Raw genomic sequence first — 27,113 nt, forward strand, 5'->3', positions numbered from 1 at the left:
CACGGAGACAGATGGCGCCGACTGCCCCGCCCGCCCAGCTGCCCGCTCACCTGCTCCTTGCTCACGTCCTCCGGAGCGAGCCCGTCAACGATCGGGGTGCCTTTGCCTTTCCCTTTCTTGCCCTCCTTTCTGGGTGCCTTCAGTCAAAGAAGAGATGACTGGGTAAGGAAGGGAGGCCCCGGGTGGCGCCCGCACCTTCTGGCCGCCTCTGATTCCTGCCTGGGGTCACCTGGGAGCAGCGTGCCTGGCCCGGACGCCGTCGGCCCCTCGCTGTCGGACACGGCCCCCCGGAGCCCACCGCTCCACCTCACGGGGTCCCACCCCAAAGCGCACTCACATTCTCTGGAGAAGGAGCCACCTCCCCTTTCAGGAGAGTGTCCCCTCCCCAGAAAGGGAGAGAGGGGCCTCGTCCCGAACACGCTCCTTGGCACAGGGCAGAGACGGCCGTGGTGTGGGTGCAAAATTGACTTGGCCTCAAGAGGAAGAACCCCAATGCCGGCGTCCGGGGTCACCACGTGGGCCATGGCGCTCGGTGACCACCCCAGAGAAACCCGCGCAACTGTCCAGACTCCACAGCCACACGAAGCGGCCACAGGAGGCTCCTTCCCTCCGAGAGTGCGAGCCCGCCCCCAGCCCCCACCGCGGGCGCCCCGCCCCACCGCGGGCGCCCCGCCCCTCCGCAGCGGCTCCTGCGCCCCGCTGCCCCGAGCCCTCGCCAGTCTCAAGACGAGCGAGAACCTTCCGCCCCCGGCGCGTCCCCCGTGCGTAACCCCCACACCTGCCTTCGGTTCCTCCGACCCCCGTGGCCCATGCTTGTGCGTGTGCATCTACGTGCCTCTGACACGTTTATGATCACGAAAAAGAATTCACGCGGACATCTCAGCGAGCACGGAGGAGGCGGAGGAGAGCGGGCACAGCCCCGGACGCCGAGGACCGGAAGGTTTGCTGGCCTTTTCCCAGGTGGTTTTCAAACAGCCACGCACTGAAATCTTCGCCCCTAATGCATGACCCCCTTTGTCACCCAGGCTCCAAGCGCCTCAGGGGCCTCGCGCCCACCAGCCCACCCTGCTGCACCCAGTTCCACAGCTCCCCTCGGGGGGGAGGGGGCTGAGGGTCCGCCTACCTGAGAGACAGGTGGGGAGAAACGGCACCGCCCCGGCACCCCATGGGCACTGGACCCTCTGTCCAGGACCCCTGGATGCAGACGGACCTCCAGCTACCCTGACGCGCCCCCAACCTCTCCGCCCCAGCGACTGGGCGTACTGGGGGACCCCTGCCCCCCACTGTCCTCCACGGGGCATAGGGCAGCAGTGGCTGCCCAAAGCAGGTTGCTGACAGGGGCCCGCCCCAGACATGCTCATCGCGGGAAGTGCCAGAGCCGACCCTTACCGGAACCGTGTGCGCAGGCTGCGCGCCGAGGTCCCCGCTGCAGCCCCCGACAGAAGAGTCCAGGTGGGGGCTCCAGTTTCTAGCGGGGGGCCGGGCTCGGGGCCGCGCTAGCCGCCATGGGGCAGGGTTTCCACTTCGTTCCTTTCGTTCGATTGATTGTTTTTAGGCGAGGCAACCCTGGTTCACCTCACAGCTTGCAAGGACCTCGTCAGCTCACAATCCCTTATTTTTTTATTTTTATTTTTTACGCCTGCAGCACCTGGTCTTCCTAGGTGGTCTCCCATCCGCGTGCTGACCAGCTTCCCGGACCAGCCGGGATCCGGCGCCTTCAGGGGGGCTTGGCCCGGGGACTCTGCTCGGCCGGCCTGGGGCGCAGCGATTCTCCCTGGGGGCAAAGCGGGCTGGGCTGCAGCGGCTGCTGGAGGCGACTTGGCGTGAGCGGGACGCAGGGGAGCGGACGGTGCCGCCTGGGCCCGGGGCGCGCTCCCCAACGACCGGCGCCCTGACGCCCGCGTGCAGCGCGACTGCAGGAGCCACCGCCGGGCGGCTCCCCAGCGAGGGATGCTCGGATGCTGGGGGGGGGGAGGGGGTCCGCGACAGCCGCCGCCGGGGCGGGGGGCGGGGCGGGGGGCAGGGCGGGGTGGGGGGGCGGTCCCGATGCGGCGCACACAGCCTCGCGCATCGAAGCGCCCGGCCCTGCCGTCTGCCCGGGGCTGCTCCGCGTGGCCGTGGGCGCGGGGTCCAACCCGGCCTGCGTGTGCAGGACCGGGTTTCCCCCAAGCAGAGGGGCGGGAAGGGACCCCCTCCCTGGCCGCGCACCGCTGTGGGTCCCCGCCAGGTGCTGGAACTTCAAGTGGGTGCTGGTGAAGACGACAGGCCTCGCCCACCCCGTGGAGGGGTCTCAGGTCTTTGACTTGTTAAAATGACCTCAGCGAGTTTGGAACCTTTTGACTTCAGTTTCTTGTCTCCACCTGAGCACAGATTTGTATTATGTGACCATCGAATCTGCACATGGTGGGTAGAACGTATCCGGATGGTGCAGATGGTCGCGAGCCGCTCCCCGGACGTCTCCGGGGCTCCTGCACCGCACCCCGCTCCTCCGACCCAGTGAGCTGCCCGGCATCACACGAGCATTTTGGAGAAACGTGAGTGTGTTTATCGTGGCATTCTGACAGATATCAGACAGAAACGACCCGAGAAAGCCTTCCCGTGGTCAAAGAACCATCAAGGCCAGAAGCTGGCAAAATCAGGGAAGATTAAACACTGTGCGTCTTTAAATATGCTGCTCGATCATACTTGAAAGGTGACCCCGGGGAAGGTGGGTTCGTCTCTGCCCAGCAGGAGAGACTAGAAGTTATTTGCCTACACATTTATTATTTTTATACTTTATTTTTTCTCATTATAAATTTTTAAAAAGTTACTGCCCACGGTACACAGTGTACATAGAATTATGGGCAGAGATACGCAGGGCCGACCGGGCCCAAACTACCGCCTGGTCTGGCCTGAGGCCTCTCGGGTGACACTTGGTGGCTGGGCTGTGCCTTCCCCTGCCCTTCGACTCCCTTCTCCTCAGTGACCTCTGCCCCCGACCCCTGCAGTTCAAACCCGTTTTCTCCAGGTTCCCGGCTCCACCCCTGGGGAGGACAGGCCCCAGAAGACCCAAGTGCCCAGAAGACAGAGGGTGGGGGGCGCTGGTTAAGAGTGCAGACGAGGCCCCCACAGTGACGGGGTGGGGGCGGGCAGGGGGCACTATGGCAGGGTCGACGCGGCAGACACGGCCTGGCCCGACCCAGAGGCCTGCAGTGCCAGAAGCCGGGCCGTGAGTGCAGCGCTGGCCCGCAGCGGTGAGGGCTGAAGAAATGGTCGGAGGCCGCAGTGCGGGAGGCGGCAGGTCCTCCCTGGAGAGCAGCAGGAAGGGGCTGAGGTTAATGCAGGGTAAGGGGGGCGGGGCTGAGGTTGGTGGTGGCGGAGGCAGGAAGTGGGCGTCGGTCCCTTGGCCCGGGAGGGGCATGAGGCAGTGGTGGGGAGGAGGGGGGAGGGGGCCGACCGGGGCGGAGCTCGGCCTCGGCAGAGTGAGGGGCGGGTGTAAACACTGAACCCCGAGCCTGGTCGGAGGAGAGGCGCAGCGGCGGACCACGGAGGGGGCCGGACGGTGACGGGAACGAAGAATGCCGGTCGCGGGGCCGGGGCTGCTGCCCCCCCCCCCCCCCCCGGGGTCGCTGACTGCGCCTGCGGCCTGTGGGCGTGGGCTGTTTCCAGGGGCCTGGGCTGGACGTTCACGTGTTCCCAGGTCTTCCATACGCCTTCAGGCCCCCAGCGCGGGAAGTTCCCACACTAGGCCAGCCCTCTGGCCCGAGAGTGACCCCAGCCTCATGCCAGGGCAAAGCTGAGGACCCTGCCGCACCTGACGAACAGGTCACTCAGCACAGCCGGTCACTCAGCACAGCCGTGCGAGGCTGGGGGAGGCATTCCAGCAATGCCGCCCGAGGAGCCTGGCGGTCAGCTCTTCCTGTGAATGCTGCACCTGGAGCGGGGTCCCCAAGGCCCCTTCAGCTCCGGCCCCAGGCCAGGGCCCGGGATCCTACCGCAGCCGGCCTCCCCAGCTCTCCCTGCGGGGTGCGGCCTGGCTCCTGCAGGCCCCTCTCCACTCTCTCCACAGCCGAGCTCTCCGCTCTCAGACCTGGGTTCCTCTCGGTCTGGTCCTGGGCTGCCTCCTTTACACGCAAAGTGAATCTTTGGGGGCACCCCCTGCCCCCAGACATGGTGCCGCACAGAGGGTCTCTAAGCACAGTGTTAGTTCATAAGCTGCTCCTGGGAAGCCAGGGAGCCAGAGGGGAGGGCAGCGTGAGGCTCGCACAGGTGAGAGTCAGGTGAGAAGGCGGTGGAGTCGGGGTGTGCCAAGCCCTGCGCCCGGTGTCGCCACGAGGACTCCGCATTCCACTGGGCAGCTCCCAGGGCAGGAGGACCACGCTGCCGCCCCACCCTGGGCCTGACCCGTTCTCACCTGCGCAGAAGCCTTGTAGAGAGATTTTCCCTGTGGTGTCGTTCCCAAGATGCACACCAGATGGCAGCAGAGAAGAGCATGTCTTTGCAAACTCCACCTTCAAACGAGATGAGTTTCCTGGGAACTGAGCTCACTTCGAGATAAATCTCGTTTTAGGCCCTTCATGCACCTCCTCTCAGCTACTGCTCCCGTTAGTCAGATGAGGCAGGGACAATATTATCTCTCTTTCACAGGTATTTAAACTGCAGGCTGATTCTAACGCAGTCCTGGGTCCAGAACCAAGGCCTCCATGGGCCCGAAGAGCACACGGGACCCGGACAGAGTCTCCCAGGCCGTCCCCGCAGCGCTGGGCTGAACGTGGTTGTTCTGTTTGAGGAAAATCTGCATATAGCCTAGCTTGACACGTAATCATAAAGCTGGCTTTTGGGGGTGGGACGGGGGCACCAGCAGAGGGGGCAGGTGGGGAGCGGGCAGGGGGCCAGCACGGGGCCCCTACGGCGGTGACTGCCGCACCCGCCCGTCCTCCAGCCTGTCACACCTGCTCCTCCCGAGTCCGGGGCGCGGGCTGCTTCCGCCGTGCTCCCCCCCTGAGGTCCCCGAGGCTCAGGATGGAGCGTGCGGTGGCAGCCGCCCTGTGGGGGAGCCTGGGCCCAGACAGGCGCCGGGCGGACTCCTGGCCCCACCAGCAGTGTGACTTCAGGCAAAGAACTGGAAACTCAGTCCCTTGCTCCGTCACATGGGGTAACCGCCCCCTGTCGGGGGGCCCTGAGGCCGCAGTGAGGTGGTGCCCTCGGCTCCTGCCCCACAGTGACCGGCACTCGCTCTCCCTCCCTCCTCCCTCCTCGTCCTTCCTCTGCCTCCAAGGGGCTGGACAACTCAAATCATCTCGTTTTGGCAGAATGAGCTCCGCTACGTGTCGGGGAGCCAGAGCCCCCCTGAGCGCTGACCGGCGTCTGTCAGCTTTGCCCACAGGGCAGCACTAGCCACACCCCCTGGACCTCGGGTGGCCTCGCTGCTCCCGGCCCGTCCGCCCCACGCCGGGCTCGGTCTTCCTAGATGAGGGATCCGACCCTGTCACTTCCTGTGCACAGAACTGCCCGCGGTTCCCGCAGCCTGGGGGAGAAAGCCTCGGCCGCCAGCACAGCTCGAGGCTTCATCAGGCCGTTTCCCTCCTGGGCTCATCTCCTGTCCTTTCACCCCAGGTCTGTCGCCGGTCCCCCAGCTGTCCGCACTGTCCTCTCCGGTCGGAAGATCCGCGAGGCCCTTCGCAGAGGCACCACACAGGGCTGGGCCTGAACTCAGGCACCTGGGTAAAGCAGACTTTACTCAATAGCCAGGTATCAATGTTGTTTATTGATCGTAACTATTCTGTTAAAAAAAAAAATTAGAGAGGAGAAATTAAAATAAGAGAGACCTAGTGTACTAAAATGTAAACCTAGAAGAAACAGGTGATTTGCTAGCAAAACTACACATTAATAAAATAGACCCTAAAATAAGGGAAATACAAACAGATTGATTACCTGGCCAAGGCCCCCTGATGGCTCTCCCCTGGTTCTGGGGTTCCTCCTCCGGGGACGGGGGGCGGAGACAGGGTCAGGGCTGTGGGCAGCTCCCCTGAGATCTGACCCCACCCAGTGTCCCCCTCCCCAGCCGGCGCCCCGCGAGGGAGACTCGGGGGTTACTGGTTCTGCCAGGACTCTCTTGACTTCAAGAAACTGGACACACTTGCTCAAGTAAAATTAATTTTCAAATGGTAGAAATAAATTAATACTCACAAGAGACAGTTTAAGAGAAGGGTTGAGCCTGGCAGGTCCGGGCTCCTGCAATGTCCCGTGGGTCCCGGCCCCTCTCCAGTGCTCTGGCCTCATAAGCGCCTGCAGGTGGCGCCCTCGCGGGCGGGTCTCCCTCGCTGTGTGGGGCCCTGGCCACTTCCGGCCGACACCCCGGGTCCTGTGAAAAGTCACCGCTTCCTTCGGCCTGGCTGGGGTCACACCCCGTGCTGGGCGCATCGGAGCACCCAGAGCCGGCCAGTAGGGGTGGCCGGACGTGGGGCTGCGCTCCGGAGCTCTCTGGGTGGAACTGGGGGGCAGGGGCGGGGCGGGATCCATCCCCTGAGGGGGCTGGGGCCCTGGCCTGGGGCGTGAGGACACACTCCAGGGTGGGGGGGAGCAGCAGACGGCTCGTCACCGGGTCCGCGTCCGCGGAGGGAAGAGACCCCGGGGTCAGGGGTCAGGGCTGTGGCCGGGCTGGTGCTTGCTGTCCTCTTGCGAGTGGAGAAGCCACGTCCCACCGCTGGGGGGACTCGGGATCCTGCCCTGGGCCTCGCAGGTCCGGGATGGGCCCAGAAGCTGAAGCGCCCTCGGGAGACACGGCGGCCTCACCCATGCCCCTGGGAGGGTGGCCCCGGGGGGCACGCCCGCCCCAGCCACGCGGCCGTCCCCGGGAACGAAGGGGCTCGCGGGCTCCTGTCCCGTCTCTTCTCCACCGCAGCGAGTCGAGCGGCGGGGCCAGGGACCAACCAGCACGCGAGTGGCTGTCCAGGTCTAGGCGGCCTCCCTGTGACCCCCCCGGGGGGGGGAGCCCGTCGCCCCGTCTCGTTCTAACGAGTCCGACCACCGACGTTTGCCGCACCCACAGCCCAGGGGTGCGGGAACCGCACTCCGCCCAAAGGCCGCTGTGGCCAGGGCCACACTCTCCGCCCCGGGTCTGCTCCCGGCCTGGCGGCTGAGGCTGTGCGGGGGGCGGCGCTGGTCTCGCCCACGTGGATGTCAGGGGCTGCCGGGGCTGCCCAGTGCCCGGCCTGAGGTGCGGGGCCCAGGTGCCGGCCTCCATGGTCGCAGGCCTCGGGCTGTCCTGTCTGAGACCCCACTGTCCACCGCCGCCCACCGGGATGGGAGGAAGGACCAGCCAGTTCCGGGAGGCCCACCAGCCCGCAGGAAGGATGCTCCCGGGGCTGGACGGCCACTGCACCCTGTCCTGTACTAACCCACACGTTTCCACTGGGCGCCCTCGTATGTCAGGTCTGAGCTGCACCCTGGGGTGACCGAGCAATGGTGCCAGCAGCCCCTTCCCAGGTGGGAGGGCGGGAGGACGCCCTGCTGACCTCTGAGGCCCTCCACGACCCTAGACTGAGGGCGAGTGGGACTCGAAACAGTGACCAGAGCAGACAATTGGTCCTCCTGCTATCAGAGTCCAGGACAGGGGGCTGGACAAGCAATGGCCGGGCTCAGCCCCTGACTCACGTGTGACCCTGGCTGAGTCCTGTCCGTCCTGGAAGCTCAGAGAGATTAAAAGGAGGGCGGGAGGGGGGGAGGCTGCTGGAGGCCGAGGCCTGCGGGGCGTGGGGCGGGCACTGCACTTCTGGTTGTCATCTGCTCACAGGCCTCCAGGGACCCGTCTCTCTCTGCTCGCTCATCTCCTGGCAGCTGGGCGTGGCGGTGCGCCTTTCCCTGGCTGAGGCGGGGGGAGGCGTGCCCTGAGAGCACCCCGGCAGACGCCCCGACGCCCGCGCGAGTCACCAGTCCTCCCTGCACCACACGGCAGCTGGTGCGATGCTGACGGCCCTCGGCCCAGGGCTGGGTCTGCGCGAGGGGTCGAGCTCCCTCCCCGCTGACCACGAAGACCAGGTACCTGAGGAAGAAGCTCCACGAGCCACCGAGACTTGGGGTGTTGCTTAGCCAGTGGGATCGGGCCTCCCCGGCTGCTGGAGGCCAAAGGGGGTGGACCCCGGGTGTGGGTCTTATCTGGAAGACGGCGGTGACCGTCGTGTGCTGCTGGGGTGGCCGTGGGACAAGCACGGAATATTTCACGAGGATAACGAGAAGCCGGACTTGAGGACACGGCTCCAGTTTGCATCATGGAGATGCGATAGCCTGGCAGTGCCCGTGGGGCTGGGGCGGGCGAGCCCAGCCATCGGGGTCCTGCGCCGAGCGAGGGCGTCCCACACGCCCGCTTTCCATCCCAGGGCGGGTGGCATCCCCGACCTGGACCTGGACCCGTTCTCCGAGGATCCGACGGAATGACCAGCCGCCCTCTGTGATGAGCTCCGGCAGGTGTGACCCGGGGTGCAACCCGGGGGCTCGGCTCCCATGCTCCCCTCGGGCTTTTGGGCGACGCCTGTGACTCTTCAGAGACTTAACACCGTCGAGCATCGTGTGGTTCCCTCCTGCAGGTGAGAGAGGCCGACGGCGAGCGCCTCGGAGGCCGACTCAGAGTGAGCCGCGTGCTCAGAGGCAGGCGCGCGTCGGGGCTGTGGGCGCTGGCGGTGACCGGCTGGCCTGCCTCTCTGTTCCTCTCGCGGAAGCCGTGGGGGCCATAAAGTGAGTCACAAGGGCACCAGGGGACCAACAGCTAAGCAGAGCTTCGTTAAGATTTTCGAGAGGGGCTTCCGGCCGGGATGGCAGTGGAGGGGGGCGTGGGGCTCACAGCCGCACCGGAATCCCATCTACGCTGCAGAGCGGCCCTCACCAGGAGGTGCCCGAGGTCTGGCTGAACAGAAGTCCTACAACTAGGGACACACGGAAGAGGCCACCTTGAGACCGGTCGGAGGGGAGGAGACCAGAAGCGGGCGGGTCTCGCGCCCGCGTGAGCGGTTGGCCATCGAGGCGTGTCTCAGCTGCGGAGTCCCCCGGGGGGGTGAGGGGTCCCGGCCCACACCAGGCTCCCCCGCCCAGGCTCCAGTGATGCAGAGAGGACTCCCCACAACGTCTGGCTGTGGAAGCCAGTGGGGACGGTGGCTCAGTGGCACGAAGGACCGCGGGAGTCACAGGTGTCCTCTCGAAGGGCCCGCATGCAGACTCGCTGCTGCCGGGCCCCTCTCTGAGCTCTGGCACTGGGGCTGAGCGTGGAAGGCGCCCGGGGCCGCTGGGAGGGACTGGGACGCCTGGCTTCAGGGCGAGGGCTGGAGGGGCCGCTTCCCCCAGGCAGAAGGGCGGGCAGAATCCACCGCGTTGTGCCGAGCGCCCCCCACCCCGCCTCGCCCTGCATGCTGGCTCGGGCGCCACCATATCTGAGTCTCCATCAGCGTGACTAACACAGGTGGCCCCGCCCCTCCCAGTGTGCGACCCACGCAAGCCGCCTCCGGTGGCTCTTCCACACAAACGGCCTGTCTGGGCTCACATTATGACCTTTCCTAACATCTCTCATAGGTTCGCAAACCCTAAACAGGCAGCATCTGCCCTCGGTGGGCCCCGTACCTCCTGCTGAGCACCCCAAGCCCAGCGCAGGTGGAGGCCATCTACAGACTGCTTGGCGGCTCCTGCCAGGTGGCCCCGGGCAGGGCACAGGCTGTGGCTGAACTTGGCCTGTGACGGGGCCCCTCCCGGGAGGCCCTGGCCTGCGGGCCCAGTAGCCAGCTTCAGTCTGAGCTGGAGCACTCCCCAGGGCCACATCTGAGGATGGCGCGCCCCAAAGTAGAGCGAGAAGGCACCAGAGCCCTGCTAAAGAGAATCAGCCCCTGCTCGGCGGCTCCTCCACTGGTCACGCCAGTCCTTGCAGACAATCAGCCTGAGGGTCAGTCCCTCCCACCGACATGCGAACAGCGACCAAGACAACTCCTGCAGGAGGGCACATGACCCACACGAGGGACACACCGGTGGCTCAGGTGGCCAGGGAGGCCGTGCCCTGGGCCTCACAGGACACCTACTGCGTAAGGCCACTCTACTAAAAGAGCTTCCCAGGTGAGAAAAATCTAAAGGAGGTCATCGCCTCTAAGCCAGTATTCCCGGAAATGTTGGTGGGATTTAGAAAGAAGAAGGAAAAAGTTTCAAAAACATAAAAAATAAAATAGCAATAACTACGTATCTATCAACAATTACTTTAAATGTAAATGGATTCAATGCTCCAATCAAAACATAGCGTGGCTGAATGGATAAGAAAACAAGACCCCTACACATGCCGCCTACAAGAGACTCCCTTCAGATCGAAAGACACACAGACTAAACTTCAAGGGATGAGGAAAGCTGTTTCGTGAAAATGGAAGCAAACAGAAAAGCCGGGCTAGCCGTGGTTATGCCAGACGAAACAGACCTAACCGGAGACAGAGAAGGACCCAGTAATCCCGCTCCTGGGTGGGATGCAGCTGAAGAAACCCAAAACTCTGCTCTGAAGGGACATGAGGGTCCACCTGCTCATTGCAGGATTATTTACAGTAGTCGAGATGTGGAGCGGACCCGGATGTCTGTCAATGGACGAAGACGAGGTGCTGCATGCGTCCAGGGGACGATCGCTCGGCCATGCAAAAATGAAACCTTGCATCTCGACAGCATGGAGGGACCTGCCGGGTGCGGTGCTGAGTGGAGAAGGTTGGGCAGAGAAAGATGCCACAGGCGGACTCTGGAGAACGGGATAAGCAAACGACAGACACAAACTCGTGGACACAGAGCGTTTCGATGGCTGCCAGACGGGAGGGATTGCGTCGCGGCGCCGTGGGGACGCGGCGTGAGCGTGGGGGACGCAGTCGGCAGTGCCGTCTCGACTGTGTGGCATCGCGCGGACGCCGGACTCAGCAGGGCGATCGCTGCATGCGTGTCGTCAGCGTCCGATTGCCGTGCTGTGCACCTGAAGCTCGTATAATATTGCATGTCAACTATAATTGATACGATATTTTTAAAAAGGTTGAAAGAAATGTCTTTGCCGGGGGGCGCCCGGCTGGGAAGTGTGAGAAGGCGTGTGGGGGGCGCCCGGCTGGAGGACGGGTCCCCAAGAGGCTGACGCTGAGCTTTTCACGACAGTTTCTCTGACCGTAGGTCGGGGTGATGCAGAGGCCGGGACAGGCTGAACATTTCTCCGTTAAAAACATGCTAACGTTCAGAATAAACTGGTTCTAAATAAAAAGTGTTCAGGAACTGGTAGGCGAATGCGGGGGGCCCACGGCAGGACGCGAAGGGGTCCACGGGGTTCAGTCTGCGGGGGTCTCCGGCTTCCCCGCGTCTTCGCGTGTCTGACCGCATCCCACAGACCCACAGAGAGAGCGCCAGGGCGAGAAAGCGTGGAGTCTCTGCCGCCGGGCGGCCAGGGAGGGAGCCGCTGCGCGGCCCCGTGGGAGGGTCAGTGGGCCAAGCCGCCCCGTGTTCGACACGCGGCTCCTGCCCGGCAGTGGTGGCAGACGTCGCGAAGGCGCACAGCAGACATGCTCGTGGCCGGGGCTCCGCTGTGCGCCCGCCTCCTCGGTCATCCCTTGGTCCCCGGGGTTCCCGTCAGCCAGGGGCCTCCTGGCACAAGGCGACGCTTCGAATGCTCCGCACACCCAGGAGCCTCTGCATTCTGCTCTCACAGCGGATCGGAGGTTTGGTCGGCTTCAGAAAAACAGAAGTTCTGTCTTGGAAATGAGGCCAAATTCCATTTTCTTCCAAAATTCCTATCAAGAACTTCAATGCAATTTTGATTTTTGATTCTTTGTAGACCTTTTTCCTCCGCCTCATGGGAAGATTTTCAGGTCTTTCCCCCCAATGCCCTCAAACATCACAATGACGTGTCGCTGTGTGGGACCCTTTGCAATTCACTGTAGGCGGCTCTGAATTGTTTTCTCCATCTGGAAACTCATAAACTTCTTCTATGGAAAATACTCTGGATTTTCAAACTGAGATGTAATTCACATACCACCCCATCCAGTCATTTAAGGGGTATAATTCAGTGGGATTTAGTACAGTCATGAGGCCGTACAATCATGACTACTTCATTCTAGAATGTTCGTATCACCCCATAAAGAAACCCTGACCACTCAGCAGCCCCTGGCACCCACTGACCTGCTCTCTACCTACACAGACTCGCCTGTTCTGGACACTTCTACAAACAGACACACGGCCCCCGAGGTCCTTCGCATCCGGCTCCTTCCGCGGAGTCGGCCTCTGTCACGGCGCAGCCCGGCCCGCGCACAGTGCAGTAGCATTCCACTACGCGCATGTCCATGTCACTTATCCGCTCATCGGTTGGCAGACGTTCGGGCTCCACCCTCCGGCTATTGTGAATCACACTGCCATGAACCGCTGTGCACAGTTTTTGTGTGGACGTGTGTTTCAACGCTCTTGGGTAGATACTTAGGAGTAGAATTGATGGGTCGAATGGCTTTTTTAGAACCTGCAGGCTAGTTTTGAAAGAAACTGCACCATTTTAAATTCCACTGATCATTTTAGAAATAGTTTTCTTCCTCCTGTTTTCCTTTTTCTCTCTTCATTTCTGTTTTAAACTGTGAAGATGAATCAGCAATCCACACAGGTCCTTTAATAAATTACCCAGAAAGGAGATCCAGGCTCCGAGAGTGGGGACTCTGCGCTCTGAACGCCTGGCCGCTTCTGGGTGACCAACAGCCACGTTTCCGGGACAGTCCTGGGCCGCGCAGGGCTGTTGGTCACCGACCGTGGCGTGACCTCCACCACCGATGGGATTTTACCGGGTCAGAGTGCTTTCCAAGTTTTCACGTCCAGCACCGTTAAGTGCTGCCCTATGTTCGTGTTCAGGGTGCTCACAACCACACGCGGTGGGGTCTGATGGGGCCCCCGTGACCCGCGTCCACCTTACTAGAGTCGGCGACGTGCGTGGAAAGGTGCCCGGAGCGCGTTCACGCACACCGAGCTGTCTCCGTGGAGGTAAATTTACCCCGAGAATGTCGAGCTGAGAGCAAGGAGTCTCGCGACACCTTCGGGTCGGAAAGCCCTATTTCTTGACTGGCGACCTTCTCACATGGCCCCTGAGGCGTTGTTGCCAATTGTGGTTTATTCCTCATTATTTTATGCCTCCCATCAATCACTGGGATCCAGCCCGGGCTTGCCACGGCCCTGCTCCGGGTAGGTGACGTGCAGCAACCTGAACACGGCGCTCCTGATGAAAGATAAATCCCCTCCCAGTGCTGACAGAGCGTGAAAAGAGCTGGAGGGACAGGAAAGGCTTGGCACCGGGGCGGAAGGGGCGGGAGCCGGGCTGGGGGGGGGGAGGGCGCCGCTCCCCCTGACTCACGGCAACCCGGGGCTTTCTGGGCAGCTCCTTCCTCCGCGTGTTTAATTTTCTGCCATCACCTTTTGTCAACTGAGCACACCGGTGAGGGGGGTGGAGGGAAGAAGGCTACGATGAAGTGTGCGACCTGCACTTACTGAACGTCTGCGGGAGACGGCCCGACCCGAAACGCTAGCTGCCTGAGCGGCGACGGGCCAGCCGCCTCGAAGGGTCCTTCCCGAAGGAGCCGAGTTCCACAGCCAGGCCTCTCAGCAGCACGCGTGTGCCCTCCACGCACACACAGGCACACGCTCCCACACGCACACACGTGCCCGCAGTGTGCACACACGCACACACACACCCGCCCAGGCGCACACAGGCACACGCTCACACGCACACATGTGCCTGCCTGGGCGCACACACTGGTCCACATCAGCCGTCAGCTAACCGCGAGCCCCCGGTGCGCCACGCTCCGGCTCTGCCTCGACTGCGCTCGGGACCCCCGTGGGCTCGGGCGCTTCGCTCCCTGGGGCTCCGACGCGCCTTTCCCGGCCCCGAGCGGCGACTCCCACTCACCCGTCCGGCGGGAGCAGCACACGCGAGGGGCCCTGGGCGCAGACTCGGCTCTGTGGTCGCTGGTCGTGTGGCCGCCGGCCCGCGGGTCCCGCTCAGCACCCCGCATCCGGGCACCTTCTGCACCCGCCTCGGCGGCTGATCCCGGGCGGGCGGCGCCTGCGCGGCGTCCACGCGGCCTCGGCCGCCGCTTTATCTGCTTTTCAGTCAATCGCGCCGACTGCTTTGCAGTCTGCCTCCGTTTCCCTCCAGGAAACATCGGGGGAGAAGAGCCTGACGCTCCCCCCTGGGCAGAGAGGCGCGGGCGCCGGGGACAGACGTGGCCCCACCCGCGGCTTCCAGGCTCCTGTGACGAAGATGCCCTATTCCTGGCCATTTGCAACGCCGGGCTTGGATTTAAGCTGCCCCTTCTCAATGAGTCTGCCTCTCCGTGGGCGTCTCTTCTCAGCACAGGCCACCCTGTCCCCGAGGCTGGGAACCCCTTCACGTAAACATGAGGCTAAAAGGCTTTGACCATCTGCTCCAGGTTCAGCCAGCCATGAAACTGTCTAGACCTTCTAATTCTGGAAGCCGAGTGATTTAACTGAGATTTGGGGAGCACCGGCGAAGGATGCCGTTTCTGGCGGATAATCAGTCAGTTCAGGGAAATGAACCAGAGCGCCCAGACGTCAGAGGCGGGGCAAGGCCGGCCTCATCCGCAGAGAAACACTCTCCGTTGGAAAGGGAGCACGAACTGTGACAGCCAAGTCGTGCCGCCCAGAGAGCCGGCCGGTCACAGAGGGGAGACGGGCTCCGGGGAGCAGAGGTCCCACTTCTTTTAAGGAAAGCAACAGCCAGAAATCAGAAATCGGGGGCGGGGGGGGAGGGAAGGGTGTCTACGAGGCTGATTAATCATTTCCCGAACGCCTTATGCAGGTCTGGTTTGGAGTCGTCCTCGCGTTAAGGAAGAATCTCGGCCTCTGCATGCTTCGGCTGTACCTCCTGGCCCCCCGAGTGAGGCTCACACCTGTCACCAAGCCCTGGCCGGCGGCCTTCTCCCAGACACCTGTGCCGCAGGAGCGTGGGAAGCACACGACGTGGGTGCTTCGGGGACGCGCGCCACAGAGAAGTCCGCCCACACTCGAAAGGCGCCCCAAACCCGTCAAATGGACCTCGGGGCGTGGAGAAGATGAAATAGGTGGGGGACCAGAAATCAGAAGCTCGTGGGAGGCGCTGCTGGGATCCCTCGAGCGGCACCCAGAGGACCCGCTGCGGCCCCAGCGCGGTGGAACCCTCCTTTCCTGTGTCACGGTGGGGAAAGCCCGTGTCTGTCGCCCCCCAAGGTCAAATAGCACGAGGACTGGCATCCGCACTCGGGAGTACTTCTACGTGACGATTTCTTAGAAAACAGGACCAACGACTGTCGGGGGAGTGACTTAGTTCCTTTCTTTACCACTTGAGTTTTTACTTGTGTTTTATACACTTTTCGGCTAACACAAGAATAAAAACAGCTAAAGAGCTTCCAGTGTTAAGGCCGTGGGAGTGTAACGCTTTGGAGGACAAGGAAGGGGACAGGGAGGGACTCGGAACCCTGTGACATGAAAGCGAGAAGGACCACGAGGACCCCAGTGTGACCTGGTGTCACCCAACAAAGTGGGGCGACTCCTGGACGCGAGCAGCCGCTGTGCTAAGGACCGGCTCTCTCCAGGTATCCGCCGCGCTCGCGTTTAATATCCAGCAGAGAACAGAGCTGGGAGTCACCCCACATCTGCTCCGGGTGTGTCAGGGTGAGTTTGTGGCGTGCTCGCCAATGCCCCGAATCAGGGCGGCGTCCCCGGGGAAATGGGCATACTGTGTGATCCTGAGCCATGGACACGGCTGAGGACCCGGGAGGGGAGTCTTTGCTGTGAGGAAGACCCCCCCACATGCCCTCCAGGCCCGTGGCACACGCAGCTCACAACCCTCGCGATGGGCGGGTCTTTCAAACAAGCCGGCGGGGCCTGGGCACGAGGCCCTGATTGCAAACAGGGCCTTCGCTGGGCGTCTGTGACGGCAGATTCTCCTCCCACACTGCGCATGTTGTGACATTTATTTCTAGAAACTCTGACGCTCGGCGAGCACCTGAGCGATGCCGGCGGAGTGCGGGAGGCTTCCTCCTCCTCGGAGTCAGGCCCCCTGTGCGCAGCCATACGGGTGCCACACAGCCTCGCAGGTGTGTGCGCTCCAGCCCTGCAGGTGCCGTGCTCCAGCCACACAGGTGCTGTGCTCCAGCCCCGCAGGTGCGTGCGCTCCAGCCTCGCAGGTGTGTGTGCTCCAGCCCCACAGGTGCGTGCGCTCCAGCCCCGCAGGTGCGTGCGCTCCAGCCACACAGGTGTGCTCCCCTCTGCCCAGCCGCTTACAGAGTTCGCTCTGGGTCCACTTCCTTCTCACCTGCAAAGCAGCAGCCGACAGGCGGCCTGGACGGCGCCAGGGCCTTTCAACGTCTTGACTTTCTCTCTTTTGAACTATGGCTGTCGAGCTCTCCGGAGCTCCGGAGTGACCCCGTGGGTTCCCTCTTCCCCTGCACCTGTGGCCGTTTCCTACCTCTCTGCCGAGCAGCGGCCGCCGAGGCAGCCACGGCTCCGCCCGCCTCCCAGGGGAGCCAGATCCCCCTGCCTCCAGCCACTGCTCCTGGCCCAGCCGGTTCCCGCAGGGCGTGGCCGGCCCCGCTCACCTCACGGGCCTGCTCACTTTCCCTCTCGAGTTCTCTTGATTTCTACTTTCGAGACGTGTGTCCTCAACACAGAACTGTCAACGCAGGCCAGGCGGCGAGCTCCCTCCCCGCGGTGCCGCACTCTGAGCCGCGGCGGCGGCATCGCCGTCACCCAGCGGGTGGTGACGGGGACTCAGCGTGGGACACCGTATCAGAGCGGCTTAGGTCAGTGACGCCTCCTCTCAGCGCCCGCTGGGCACTGGCTGTGACAGCCGCAGAGACTGGAGGGCGCACTCGGCTCTGGCTCTCGCCTGGCCGCGTCCCTCCTCGGACCCTCGTGGCCTCGGCTCCCCCACGCGAGGCCGCACAGCACTGGGTGGGGTCCCTGCCACTGAGGGAGCCCGGCAGCCTGGGCCCCTCCTCATCTCCCTGCAGGCCCAGCCCGGTGCAGGGCTCAGCTGGGCTCCAACCCCCCTCCGCAGTCCTGAGCCCGGGGTCCCCCACCGGGTGGAAGGGCCCCCGTGGCCCTCGGTGAGAGCGGGAGATTCTGGTGCTGTCACAGCAGCTTCCAGCCCGGCCCGCCCCGTTCACGAGAGCTTTCCCAGGAAGGGACTCAGAGCAAACCCGGGGAGTCAGTTGGCCACCCACAGATGCTCTTCTTCCCAAGACCCAGGACACGAAGGGCCGGCCGCCCTGGCCAGGCGCCTGCTGGAGGACGGCGGCGGGGGGCACGTGATTTCTTGCTTCATACGATATTATACCAGTCCAGATGCGCCATACGGCGATTCGACGTTTATGCACCTTGTGACGCGATCACCACAATGAGCCTCGCAAGGACCTGGTGCCGCACGAGGTCCCGTCATCGACTGTCCGCTGGACTTTACATCCCCACGACTTGCTCTGGAGCTGGAGGCTTGTGCCCGTGAGTCCTCTCCACTCCGGCGGCCGCCTCCCACCAGTCTGCTCTTCGCGGGTCTGATTTCTGTTTGGGGTTTTTTTAAAATACCACATAGAAGTGAACTCACATGGCATTGTCTGTGTCTGACTTATTTCACCCAGCACAACGCCCTCCAGGTCGGTGCTGCCGACGGCACGGTCCCGTCTTTTTTCGTGGCTGAGGGACATTCCGTCTCTCCTCTCCCCGGCCATCTGTCATGTTGCGCCCACGTCTGGGCTGCTGTAAATAATGCTGAATGAACACAGCACTCCGTATCTCTTTTTGAATTAGTGTTTTCATTTTCTCGGATAAATACCCAGGAATGAAAGTGCTGGGTCATATGGCAGCTCTATTTTTAATTTTCGGAGGAACCTCCATGGTCATTCTAACAGGTGTGGAGTGATATCTCATCGTGGTTTTGATTTGCATTTGCCTGATGGCCAGTGGCATCGAGCATCTTTTCGTATATGTGTTGGCCATCTGCATGTCCTATTTGGAGAAATGTCAGTTCAAGTCTTCTGCCCATTTGGCATTTGGATTTTTTGGGGGGTTAAATTGTATAAGTTCTTTATACATTTTGGATATTAACCCCTTTCTGGATATATCTTTTACAACAGCTTTCTTTTCTTGATGGTTTCTTTGCTGTGCAAAAGCCTCTTAGTCTGATCTCATCCAAATTACTATTTTTTCTTGTGTTGCCCTTGCCTAAGGAGATCCATCCAAAAAAATATTGCTAAGATGTGTCGGAGAGTTTGCTGCCCACGTTTTCTTCTAGGAGTTTTATGGTTTCAGTTCTTACATTTAAGTCTTAAATCCGTTTTGAGTTTCTTTTGTATCTAGTGTGAGAAAATGATCAGCTTCCGTTTCCCCAGCGCCGCTTCTTGAAGAGACGGCCGTCACCCCTGTGCCGTCCGGCCTCCCGCGCCGTGGACTCAGGGGCCACGTAGGTGTGGGCGTAGCCCCGGGCTCTCTGTGCTGTTCGCTGAGCTGCGTGTCTGTTTCTGCACAGCGCCGTGCTGTTTCGATTACAGCAGCTTTGTGGCATGACTTGAAATCCAGGAGCGACTGAAAGCATGATATCTCCAGTTTTGTTCTTCCTCGAGATTGCTTGAGCTACTTGGGGTCTTTTGCGGGGGAACGACACGCTTCTAATGTCACTTCCAGCCTTACCAGTCATAGTCCTGACTGAGTGCGTCTCTGCCACCTCAGCAGATGCCCTCGCGGATACGCTCACTCTCCGGCACCTCACACACCCACAAGGAAAGCTGAGTAAGAACCCCCGACATTCGGCACGCACGGCCCTTCTGCACGGAGGATGCTGCAGTACCGACCCGCTAAGCAGCTCGGAGAACCCGGTCCTCCACTCCGGGCAAGGTCAGCAACTCGTCCCAGCCTGAGCCCTCCTGGCTCCTCCACGGCCATGTCACTCACCCGAGCACCACCCCTCAGCAGGCCGCCCGGCCGCAGAGTCGCGGCTCCTTGGCTGTATCGACTCTTTTTATTCTTTTCCTGTTTGGAAAGTGGACTTCTAAGAGCTAAGGGAGGCAGCCTCCTACAACCACCTGCTGGCCACATCCAGACCAGGTCCCGCGGCTCCATTTGTAACGTGTTCTGCTTTTGTTCGGTTTAGACGTCCAAGATTTAAGCTGCCAGGGTAAAGGACCTCCAGGGATTGAAATAAACCTCTCAGCGGAAAAGTACGCCATTCATAATCGGCTCGCCTTCCTTCACCATTGCTGGATTCTTTATATGATTCGGGCTTTGGGTTCCAGCCCAGACCGATTGGCCTCCCTCCCTGGGTCGCCCGTCCCTGTCATCGTCTGCCCATCCGCCTATGATTTATGATCCACCTATCCATCCTCATCAGAGGTCTGGGCCCTCCCCCAGCAGGCGAGCATCTCACAGTAGGGAGCCTGGGGACCTGTGCCCAGCGCGGAGCTCGGCCCCTCAGGCAGGTGAGCTCTGCTCACTGCCAGCGGCGGTCTGTCCTGGGCTGAAGTCGCCGCTGCTCAGGAGCATGGCTGCTGCAGCACCGCTGGGGGGCAGCAGGACGTGGGTTCAGCAGACACTGCGGCCTCCCGTCCTGGCACCCGTCCTAGGCAGGTGCTCGCAGGCGGGGCCCTGTCTGCTCCCGGGGTTCATTTCCCTCCTTCTAAGGAGACTAACATTCTATTTTGAATGAAAGATGAAGGGTTAATAATGGTTTAATGATTCATTTTAATGACAGCGTTCGAGCAGAGAACCTGACAATGACAATCAGCTGTGGAGTCTGGGGCACCTCAGCGCTCCCCAGGTCACATTATCGAGTGAGGCCCGTTTCCCGCCATCGCTGTTCCGGAAGCGTCTGCAACCTGAGCTACAAGCTCTTGCCTGAGAACTCAGTTTCCTTCTTAATCAATATTTCTAACCTGGAACATTTAAATATTATGTAGATCTATTTATTTCATTGCTAAAAACAAGCAGAATGCAAACACCTAACCACTGTGCCTCCCTTCACTGCTTCCGGCTTCACCGACTTTCCACAAGGGCAACTGAGAGGCCGGAACTCGTGGCCGGAGCGGGGGAGGCCACGGCGGGAGGCTGTGCCCGCGGCCCCGGCCCCGCGGCAGCGACTCCCTCACCCTCCCGGAGGGCGCCTCCCTGCGGCCGCTCGCAGCGTCTGGGACGAGCCGCCGAAGGGCCCCGGGAAGTCAGCGCGGACCGGACCCCGCGGCCTCCGCGCCGCCGCCGGCTGCGGGCCGAGCGGGCGCCCGGGGCGAACCGCGCTCCGTGCGCGCTGCGCGCACGAGCCGCCGCCAGGCGCTCCAAACCGGCTCTCGTCTCACCTTTGTTCTCATTTTCCAGTGAGGACATTAATAAAACACGGAGAAAAAAAGCCCTTTTAAAGCAAAAGGCTGATGAAGCAGTGAAAGGAAAATACTGTCCTAAATGTTCAAAACCGTCGTCGCGGCGCCGCATCTCCGGGGTGGCCTGGAGCCTCCAGACACCGTGCGGCCGCCGCACGACGAGCCCCGGCACCCCCGGCGCCCCCGGCACCCCTGGCGCCCCCGGCGCCCCCGGCACCCCCGGAACCCCGGCACCCGTGGCACCCGCGGCACCCCGGAACCCCCGGTGCTACCGGCACCCCGGAACCCGCGGAACCCCGGCACCCCTGGAACCCAGGCACCCCGGAATCCCGGAACCCCGGAACGCCCGGAACCCCGGCACCCGCGGTACCCCAGCACCCTCGGCTCCCCGAGACCCCGGAACCCCGGAACCCCCGCTCCCCGGAACCCCGGCACCCCCGCCTCGCGTCTGCTGATGGCGGCAGGGGAAAGGGAGGGAGCCGGGCGCGAGAAGCCGTCGTGGGCACCGCTCCGCCTCGGCGGTGTCCGCACCGAACAGATGCGCGAAGCGGCGTCGGTCGGTGACAAAAACCCCTCGTTTCGCTGCCGCGGGACCCGCCGCGGTGCGCTCCGGGCGCGAGCGGCGTGTCGGCTCTGGACGGCCACGAAGAGAAACCGCTTCAGAAACCGCTTTCGGTCTGCCGTGTGACGCTGAGTGGCACCGTCGCGGTCGCCGCCAAACGCGGCCCGGCTCTCGGCTCCGCGTGTCCGCGCGGCAGGGACCGTGGCGCGCGCGCGGAACGGGCGGACCCCGCGGCGCAGCGGCGCGTGCACGGCGAGGCGGCCGCGGTTCGGGCGCGGCGGGGCGCGGCGCGGGGGGCCTGCTCGCTGGCCCGCGCGCCCCTCGGACTCGCCCCCACCGGGTCGTCGCGCTGCGCAGCGCGTCCCCGCGCGGCGCGCGCTCCGCTCACGGGCCGAAGCGGGAAAGGGACGAAGCGCGAGGCGCGGAACGATGACCGCGAGAAAACGAGAAGGGAGGAAATGAGCCTCAAACGTGTGGTTAGAGCTGGAGCTGCGTGCAGGGAAGAAAAAGGGTCCGGAGACCAGTCACTGTAAAAATAGACACTTAGGTACCTCGCAGAGCCACTCGCGGCGAAACGGTCAAAAGACGGCACGCGGCGTTAGACAGAGGCCCGCGCGGAACGAGATGCGCGAGATGCGCGGCTTCCAGGCGGCTCTCGCGCTCTCCTCCCGAAGCGCTTCGTTCTTGCAGAGAACACGGAGCTCCGTCGCGTGACGGCGACGCGGTGCCCTGGGCCGCCGTCACCGCCCTGACAGCTGAGTCTGTGCCCCGGGCGTCACGCGCCAGCGCGGTCGCTGGGTCACCGCCCACCTGGGGACAGCGCCCCTCCCTTCGGAGGTTGGGGCCACGAGGCTGCTGGGCCAGCGGAGGCCGCGCCAGCTCCTCAGCGACCCTGAGCGGGGCGAGGACGCTTCTCGGCACCGCCCACAACGCAGGAGGGGCTCGGACAGGTGGGTGACCCCACCGCTGGGTCCTGGGGCGGGGCCGCCTTCTCGCCAACGCAGAACTTTGATTCAAACGCGCCCACCTGTCCAGGTGACCGACAGCGGCCACCACCGTGGTGCGCCTGGTTGTCATGCTCTTTGCCTGTTTTTCGAGATCCCTGTAAGCGGCCTCACAAGTCTGCGGGTCCCTCGGACAGGGAGTCGTCTGGAGCCCCGCCGGCCCCAGGGGGCCCCCTCGGCTGCTTCCTGACGTGTGAGGGCCACGATCCCATCTTCTCTGCAGTTTCGGACTCACGCTTCTTCAGGGGGGTTCTTTGTTCCTGGGGAAAAGAGCAATCGTGGGGTCACCTGGGCGCACTGGACAAGACCTGTGGCAGTGAGGACAGCCCTGGGTGCGAGTCACCCTGACATGCTTCAGGGGACCCCGGCGCTGGGAAGGGGTCCCGGGCAGCAGACCAGCACCAGTCTAGGCTCGAGGTCAAGGCCACACGTTACACTTCAAAGTCTTCGGTTTTGTGTATTTTCTGCACTTCACAACATCTCCTTTTCGCATTTTACATTTTGAAAAGAGCTTTCACCGGACAGAACACATATCCATCGCCCTGCAGGCCTTTCTCCGGACCTTTAACGTTTCTGTTTGGCCCTAACGACTCCTGGGGCCGTAAAGAAGGCGCGCTGGGTAGGGACAGTGCTGTCACAGAGTGAACGCCGCAACAGGGCCCAGGCAGGCCACGGGGCCGAGCCGCAGGGGGCAGACACAGTGCACCCTTCACCAGCAGGACCTCTCCAGGGGGCCAAGAGGCCGGCCCCGAGCGTCCGCCCATCCCCCAGGGCGTCCCCAAACAGTGAGGCACAGCGCTGTCCCCCCAGAGCTGGGGTCTCAGTGCTCCTTTTTCTCAAAGGCCAGTGTGCAGACGGCCACGGAATATCTGAGATTTCTGTCTTCACATTAAACAACGTCAAGCCCCAATAACCTGAAGGACAAGTTCCCATTCTTTTCTAATGACAGGAAAATCAGTAACACATATTCTTTGGAAAAGACAGAGAACCAGAGACCTAAATTTGAGCAGACCTATCATTTTGATGAACTGAAGGACAGGAAGATGACTAACCACCCCGGATTGAGAGCCGCGTTCATGAATTACATGCTGGGAGGAGAATGCAGCGGAGGCCCACGTGCAACTGTCCGTGACTCACGGCACCCAGTGGGTGTGGCACAGAGTCATCCAGCTCTGAACCCTCAACTTCGAAAAGCAAACACCCTCATTCTACGGGTAATAAACCTATGAACTTGGTATTTAATTCCGGGTGGCATATTTTCATTTTAATTGATAATATCTCTACCAAGGGGACAAAAGCCTCATATAAAATACATTTGTTTTCTTTTTCACTTAGAAAGCAAGCCTTTGCTCATCTCAAATTTTCTGAAATTTTCATGAAACCCCAAAACTAGTCTGTGTGGATTCCGACACACGCCCTGCTGGGCCGGAGCACGCTCACGGCCTGCATCTTGCTGCCCCAGGTTCCAGAGCGGCTGGACGAGTCTCAGACGAGTGACCCTGTGAGGAAGGGTCTTCTGCCTCTTCCCACAAGCTCCCATTCGCCCCTGGCAGGTGAGAGGAACTGGCCGGCTCTGGGTGCAGCCCTGGCGGGGGCGGGGCGGCTGGAGCAGGCCCAGGGCACTCAGTTCATCCTCCCGCCCTCTGCCTGGCACGGCACCTGGCTTCCTGGTTGAAGTTTCAGAAACCCAGCTACGTTTTGGATCTAGGGGAGTAAATTTGTGAAGCAAATATTTACACTGCTGATGACTGCTGAGGACAGACAGAAAACTGGGCAGGGTCCTTGTGACGTGTCTCCCTTCTCTGAGCAATAATAAGAAACAGCTCAGGAAGCAGGCGACACCGACCCACTGGAACAAACAGGACTGAGAGGGAGGACAGGGTGAGTCACAGGAAGCCCCTGCACGGACTCACCCTCAGCAGCCTCCTGGTTCTGCTGTGACCTGCCTGTCACTCCTTGCCACAAGTGCAAGGTCTCACGGGCTGACGGCTCAAACCTAAAAGGGCCTCAGGAAGGCCACTTCGCGAGCCGGACTCCGAGTCCTCCTTTAGGTCACCCCTCGACACGGAGCCCTGGGGGTGGGCCGGGCCGGGGGTCTCGGGGCTGTTTCCCCGTCCGGCTCCCTCCTGTACTCAGTGCCCGCCTGTCCCGTTCCTGGGACCACGTGGGCCGGCACTCAAATTCTCCTTTTCTGGGTTCCGAATCCGGAGACACAGATTCCTGACTCGGCTGCAGACCACCTGCCTGTTTGCCTCCACTGTGGCTGATGGAAGCCCACGCCCCGAGTGCCGAGTGGTGACGGACACCAGGCAGGACCCTCGAGTCCCAGTTAGGCGTGCTGTGTGCTGGGCCACGAGCCTCTGGGACCAGGCCAGGCCCCTAAAACTTTCACCCTCTACACCAAGGTTTTCATGGGGTCTCCAACTCACTTGCAAACTCATCTCAGTTCAAAGAGACGATCTATGACAAATGCAAGCTAATTTTTTGTTGTTGTTATTTGTTCTTAAATTCTGGCTACCTATATACATTCTTTGGGTTCTTAGGCTAGTGGAGAATGATCTTCAAAAATTAAGAAAGAACTTAAGTCACTGCCCTTCTGGGCTCTCAGGAAGCAGGGACCCCGTCTCTGGTTCACTCCCGCCTCTGCACTGAGGGAACGGTTGGGCATTTTGCAGTCCCAAACACGGGTGAGTTGTGGACGGGCGCGTGGGCGTCGTCCTGCCCACGGCTCAGACAGTGCGTTCCATGAGTTTATCTCAAGGGCAGACGAAGCACTCACATGGCTTTCTGTTTCAACTGCAGTCACCGGGCACTGAAGGGTAAGGGGAGAAAAGGGGTCCGACGTTTAGGCTTGGTTCTCAGAGAGAACCCTGGGAAAATTCAGTCTCCTTGTCCTTCCCGATCCTGAGACATCCCCCCCCCCCCCCGCACCGTGCGGGCAGGGGGGCAGGGGACGCAGGTGACAGGAAGGAGCCACTGCTCCTTAGCTCCTCAGGGGCAAGACCTTGAGGTCAGCCCAGCAGCCCGGGGCTCCTGGGGGGGGCGGGGCTGCAGAGTCGCAGCACGTGGACCCCTGAGACCCCTGAGACGCCAGCCATAACCCGCGCCCCACTCCACAGACGGAAGCTCCCTGTGAACCAGACTGCTCAGCGGCTTTCCTTAGGAAGCTGTCAGAACGACTGAAAACTAGTTTAGTCAAACAGATCTTTCCCGCCACACCTGTGCCCCGTGGGGGGCCTGTCCGTGCCGGCCGCGTGGCCGCCCACCGGGCGATTCCCACCGGAGGCGGGGGACAGCGGCGGCGGGCGCAGCCGCCTGCCCGATGCTGCTGCCCCCACAGCAGAAGCCCACCGGGAGGGCTGCGGACAGCGTCGCCCGCCCCTCCCGCGCCCGGGGCCCCGCGGGCCCTGCAGCGCTAGGCCGCACTCGCCAAGACGTCGCAGACGCCCCTCCCGGTCGCACCTGGGTCGCGGCTCCGCGCGCGGCGTCACGCCGGGCCCTGCAGCCCCTGCCCGGGGGTGGCCCGGGCCCGCCGGCAGGTGTACAGCCACTTGATGATGCGCGCGTTCCTCTCGATGACCGACGTGGCGCTGGGCGCCTGCTCCGTCAGCTCGTCCGCCTGCAGCCCCTCGTCGCCGCCGCTGCGCCGGGAGAAGCCGCTGTCGGACGTGGCGACGCTCACGCTGCGGACCTTGGGCGCGCCGCGGTCGGACGCCGCGGAGAAGTTCTCCCTCCCGAGCGCCGCCACCACCTCGGGCTCCAGGCCGCAGTCCTGGAAGAAGGCGTCCAGCTCGGCCAGGGACGCGGAGAAGCGGGAGCTGAGGTCCGACTGAGAGCGCCTGTGGCCTCCGCGCCTGGGCCCCCGGGGCGCCGCTGGGTCTGCGGGGGGCGGCCCGATGCGCGGGGCGGGCGCGGGGGCCGCGGGGGGCGCGGGCGCCGCCACCGGTCCGCACTCGGTCCACGCGGACACCCCGGGGGGCGGCGGCGCCTTGTCTGGGCCCGGGCCTGGGGTGACCTTCCTCACCGAGTCCCCCGCGCCGCCGTCGGCACTCGGTGCGCGCGCGACCTCGCGCTTCTGCCGGTAGATCACCAGCGAGTCCGGCCTCAGCGGCTTGCGCGCTATGGCTCTGCGCGCCACGGCTCCGGGGGCGCGGGCCGCGGGCCGGGGGCCGCCCTCCTGCCCTTCGCTCGGCCCGGGGGAGCTGCCCTCGCAGGCCTGGCCGCGGCCGAGCCCGGGCCGGCCCCGCACGTACTTGGCGCGGTCGGCCGCCAGCCTCTCCACCGCGCTCGCGCGCGCCGGCCCCGCCGCGTCCCGGCGCCGGGGGCTCTCGGCGTCTCGGGGCAGCAGCCGCGCGTCCGGGGGCGCGTCTGGGGCTGGCAGCGCGCGCATCCTCGCTGCGGGCACACCGGCCGGCTCCAGCCCAGCTCCGGTCTGTCCCGGGCCAAGTCCAAAGTCCGCTCGGGGCGGGGGCAGGCGCCTAGTGGTACCCGCCCAGGTCCCGAGTCTGGGCGAAAATGAGTCCGCGCCGATTGGCGAAGCGCTCCAGTGCCCGCCCTCAGGCTCCTCCCGGCCAGTCCTCGCTGACCTTGCTAGGCCAGCTTCTGGCTGGACGCAGTCCCCAGGCCCCCGCCTCCCGCCGGCCCCGCCCCCGCCTCCCGGCTCCCCCTCACCCCGCCTTCTGGGCCCCCCTCGCCCCCCACCACACAGGGTCAGGGCCGGGAGAGTGGGAGGGGACCAAGTTCGTTCACCCCACAGGCGGCCACCTACTCCCTCCCTGGCCAGGGATGGCATTTCCGGAGCTAGGGAGGCAAAGACAATGGGGTCCCAGGCAGGTGTCTCAGGTCCTCTGAAGTGTTAAACTGACCTCAGCGTGTTTGAAAACTTACGATTTTTATTTCCAAAGTCTCTACCTGAGCAGTTTTATTTTCAGAAAGCAAACGCATCGCAGGGGAGGCTCCGTGGATGTGTTGGGTAGAAAGAGCCCAGAACGTGCAGGGACCTGGCGGGTCCCAGACTCGGTTCCTGGCGGGCCGCGGCCCTAACAATGCCGAGCGCTCAGTGCTGCCGCTCACAGAGCGGCTGGCGCCGCGACGCTCTGTGGGTTTGGGAAAAGCCTGAGCAGATGCCCAGAAAGACTGCTGTTCTTACCGTAACCAAGGCTACGGGAAACCACAGGTTCACGAGCCAGTGGATCAGCC

The 27,113-nt window shown here is 62.9% G+C and overlaps 1 protein-coding gene across 1 annotated transcript; it reads right to left on the reverse strand.

The window, feature by feature from the left end:
- Positions 1-21,433: 21,433 nt before the first annotated feature.
- On the reverse strand, positions 21,434-26,487 carry FAM110C (family with sequence similarity 110 member C). Its single transcript, XM_036224862.1, has 2 exons — positions 25,377-26,487; positions 21,434-22,174 (listed from the first exon to the last, which is right to left on the reverse strand). Exon 1 carries the CDS (start codon positions 26,302-26,304, stop codon positions 25,402-25,404), a length of 903 nt encoding a protein of 300 aa, XP_036080755.1. The 5' UTR covers positions 26,305-26,487; the 3' UTR covers positions 21,434-22,174; positions 25,377-25,401.
- Between the last annotated feature and the right edge of the window lie 626 nt (positions 26,488-27,113).

The sequence above is a fragment of the Rousettus aegyptiacus genome, unplaced genomic scaffold, assembly GCF_014176215.1.
Source record: "Rousettus aegyptiacus isolate mRouAeg1 unplaced genomic scaffold, mRouAeg1.p scaffold_m13_p_7, whole genome shotgun sequence".
In the NCBI taxonomy this organism is placed as follows: Eukaryota; Metazoa; Chordata; class Mammalia; order Chiroptera; family Pteropodidae; genus Rousettus; species Rousettus aegyptiacus.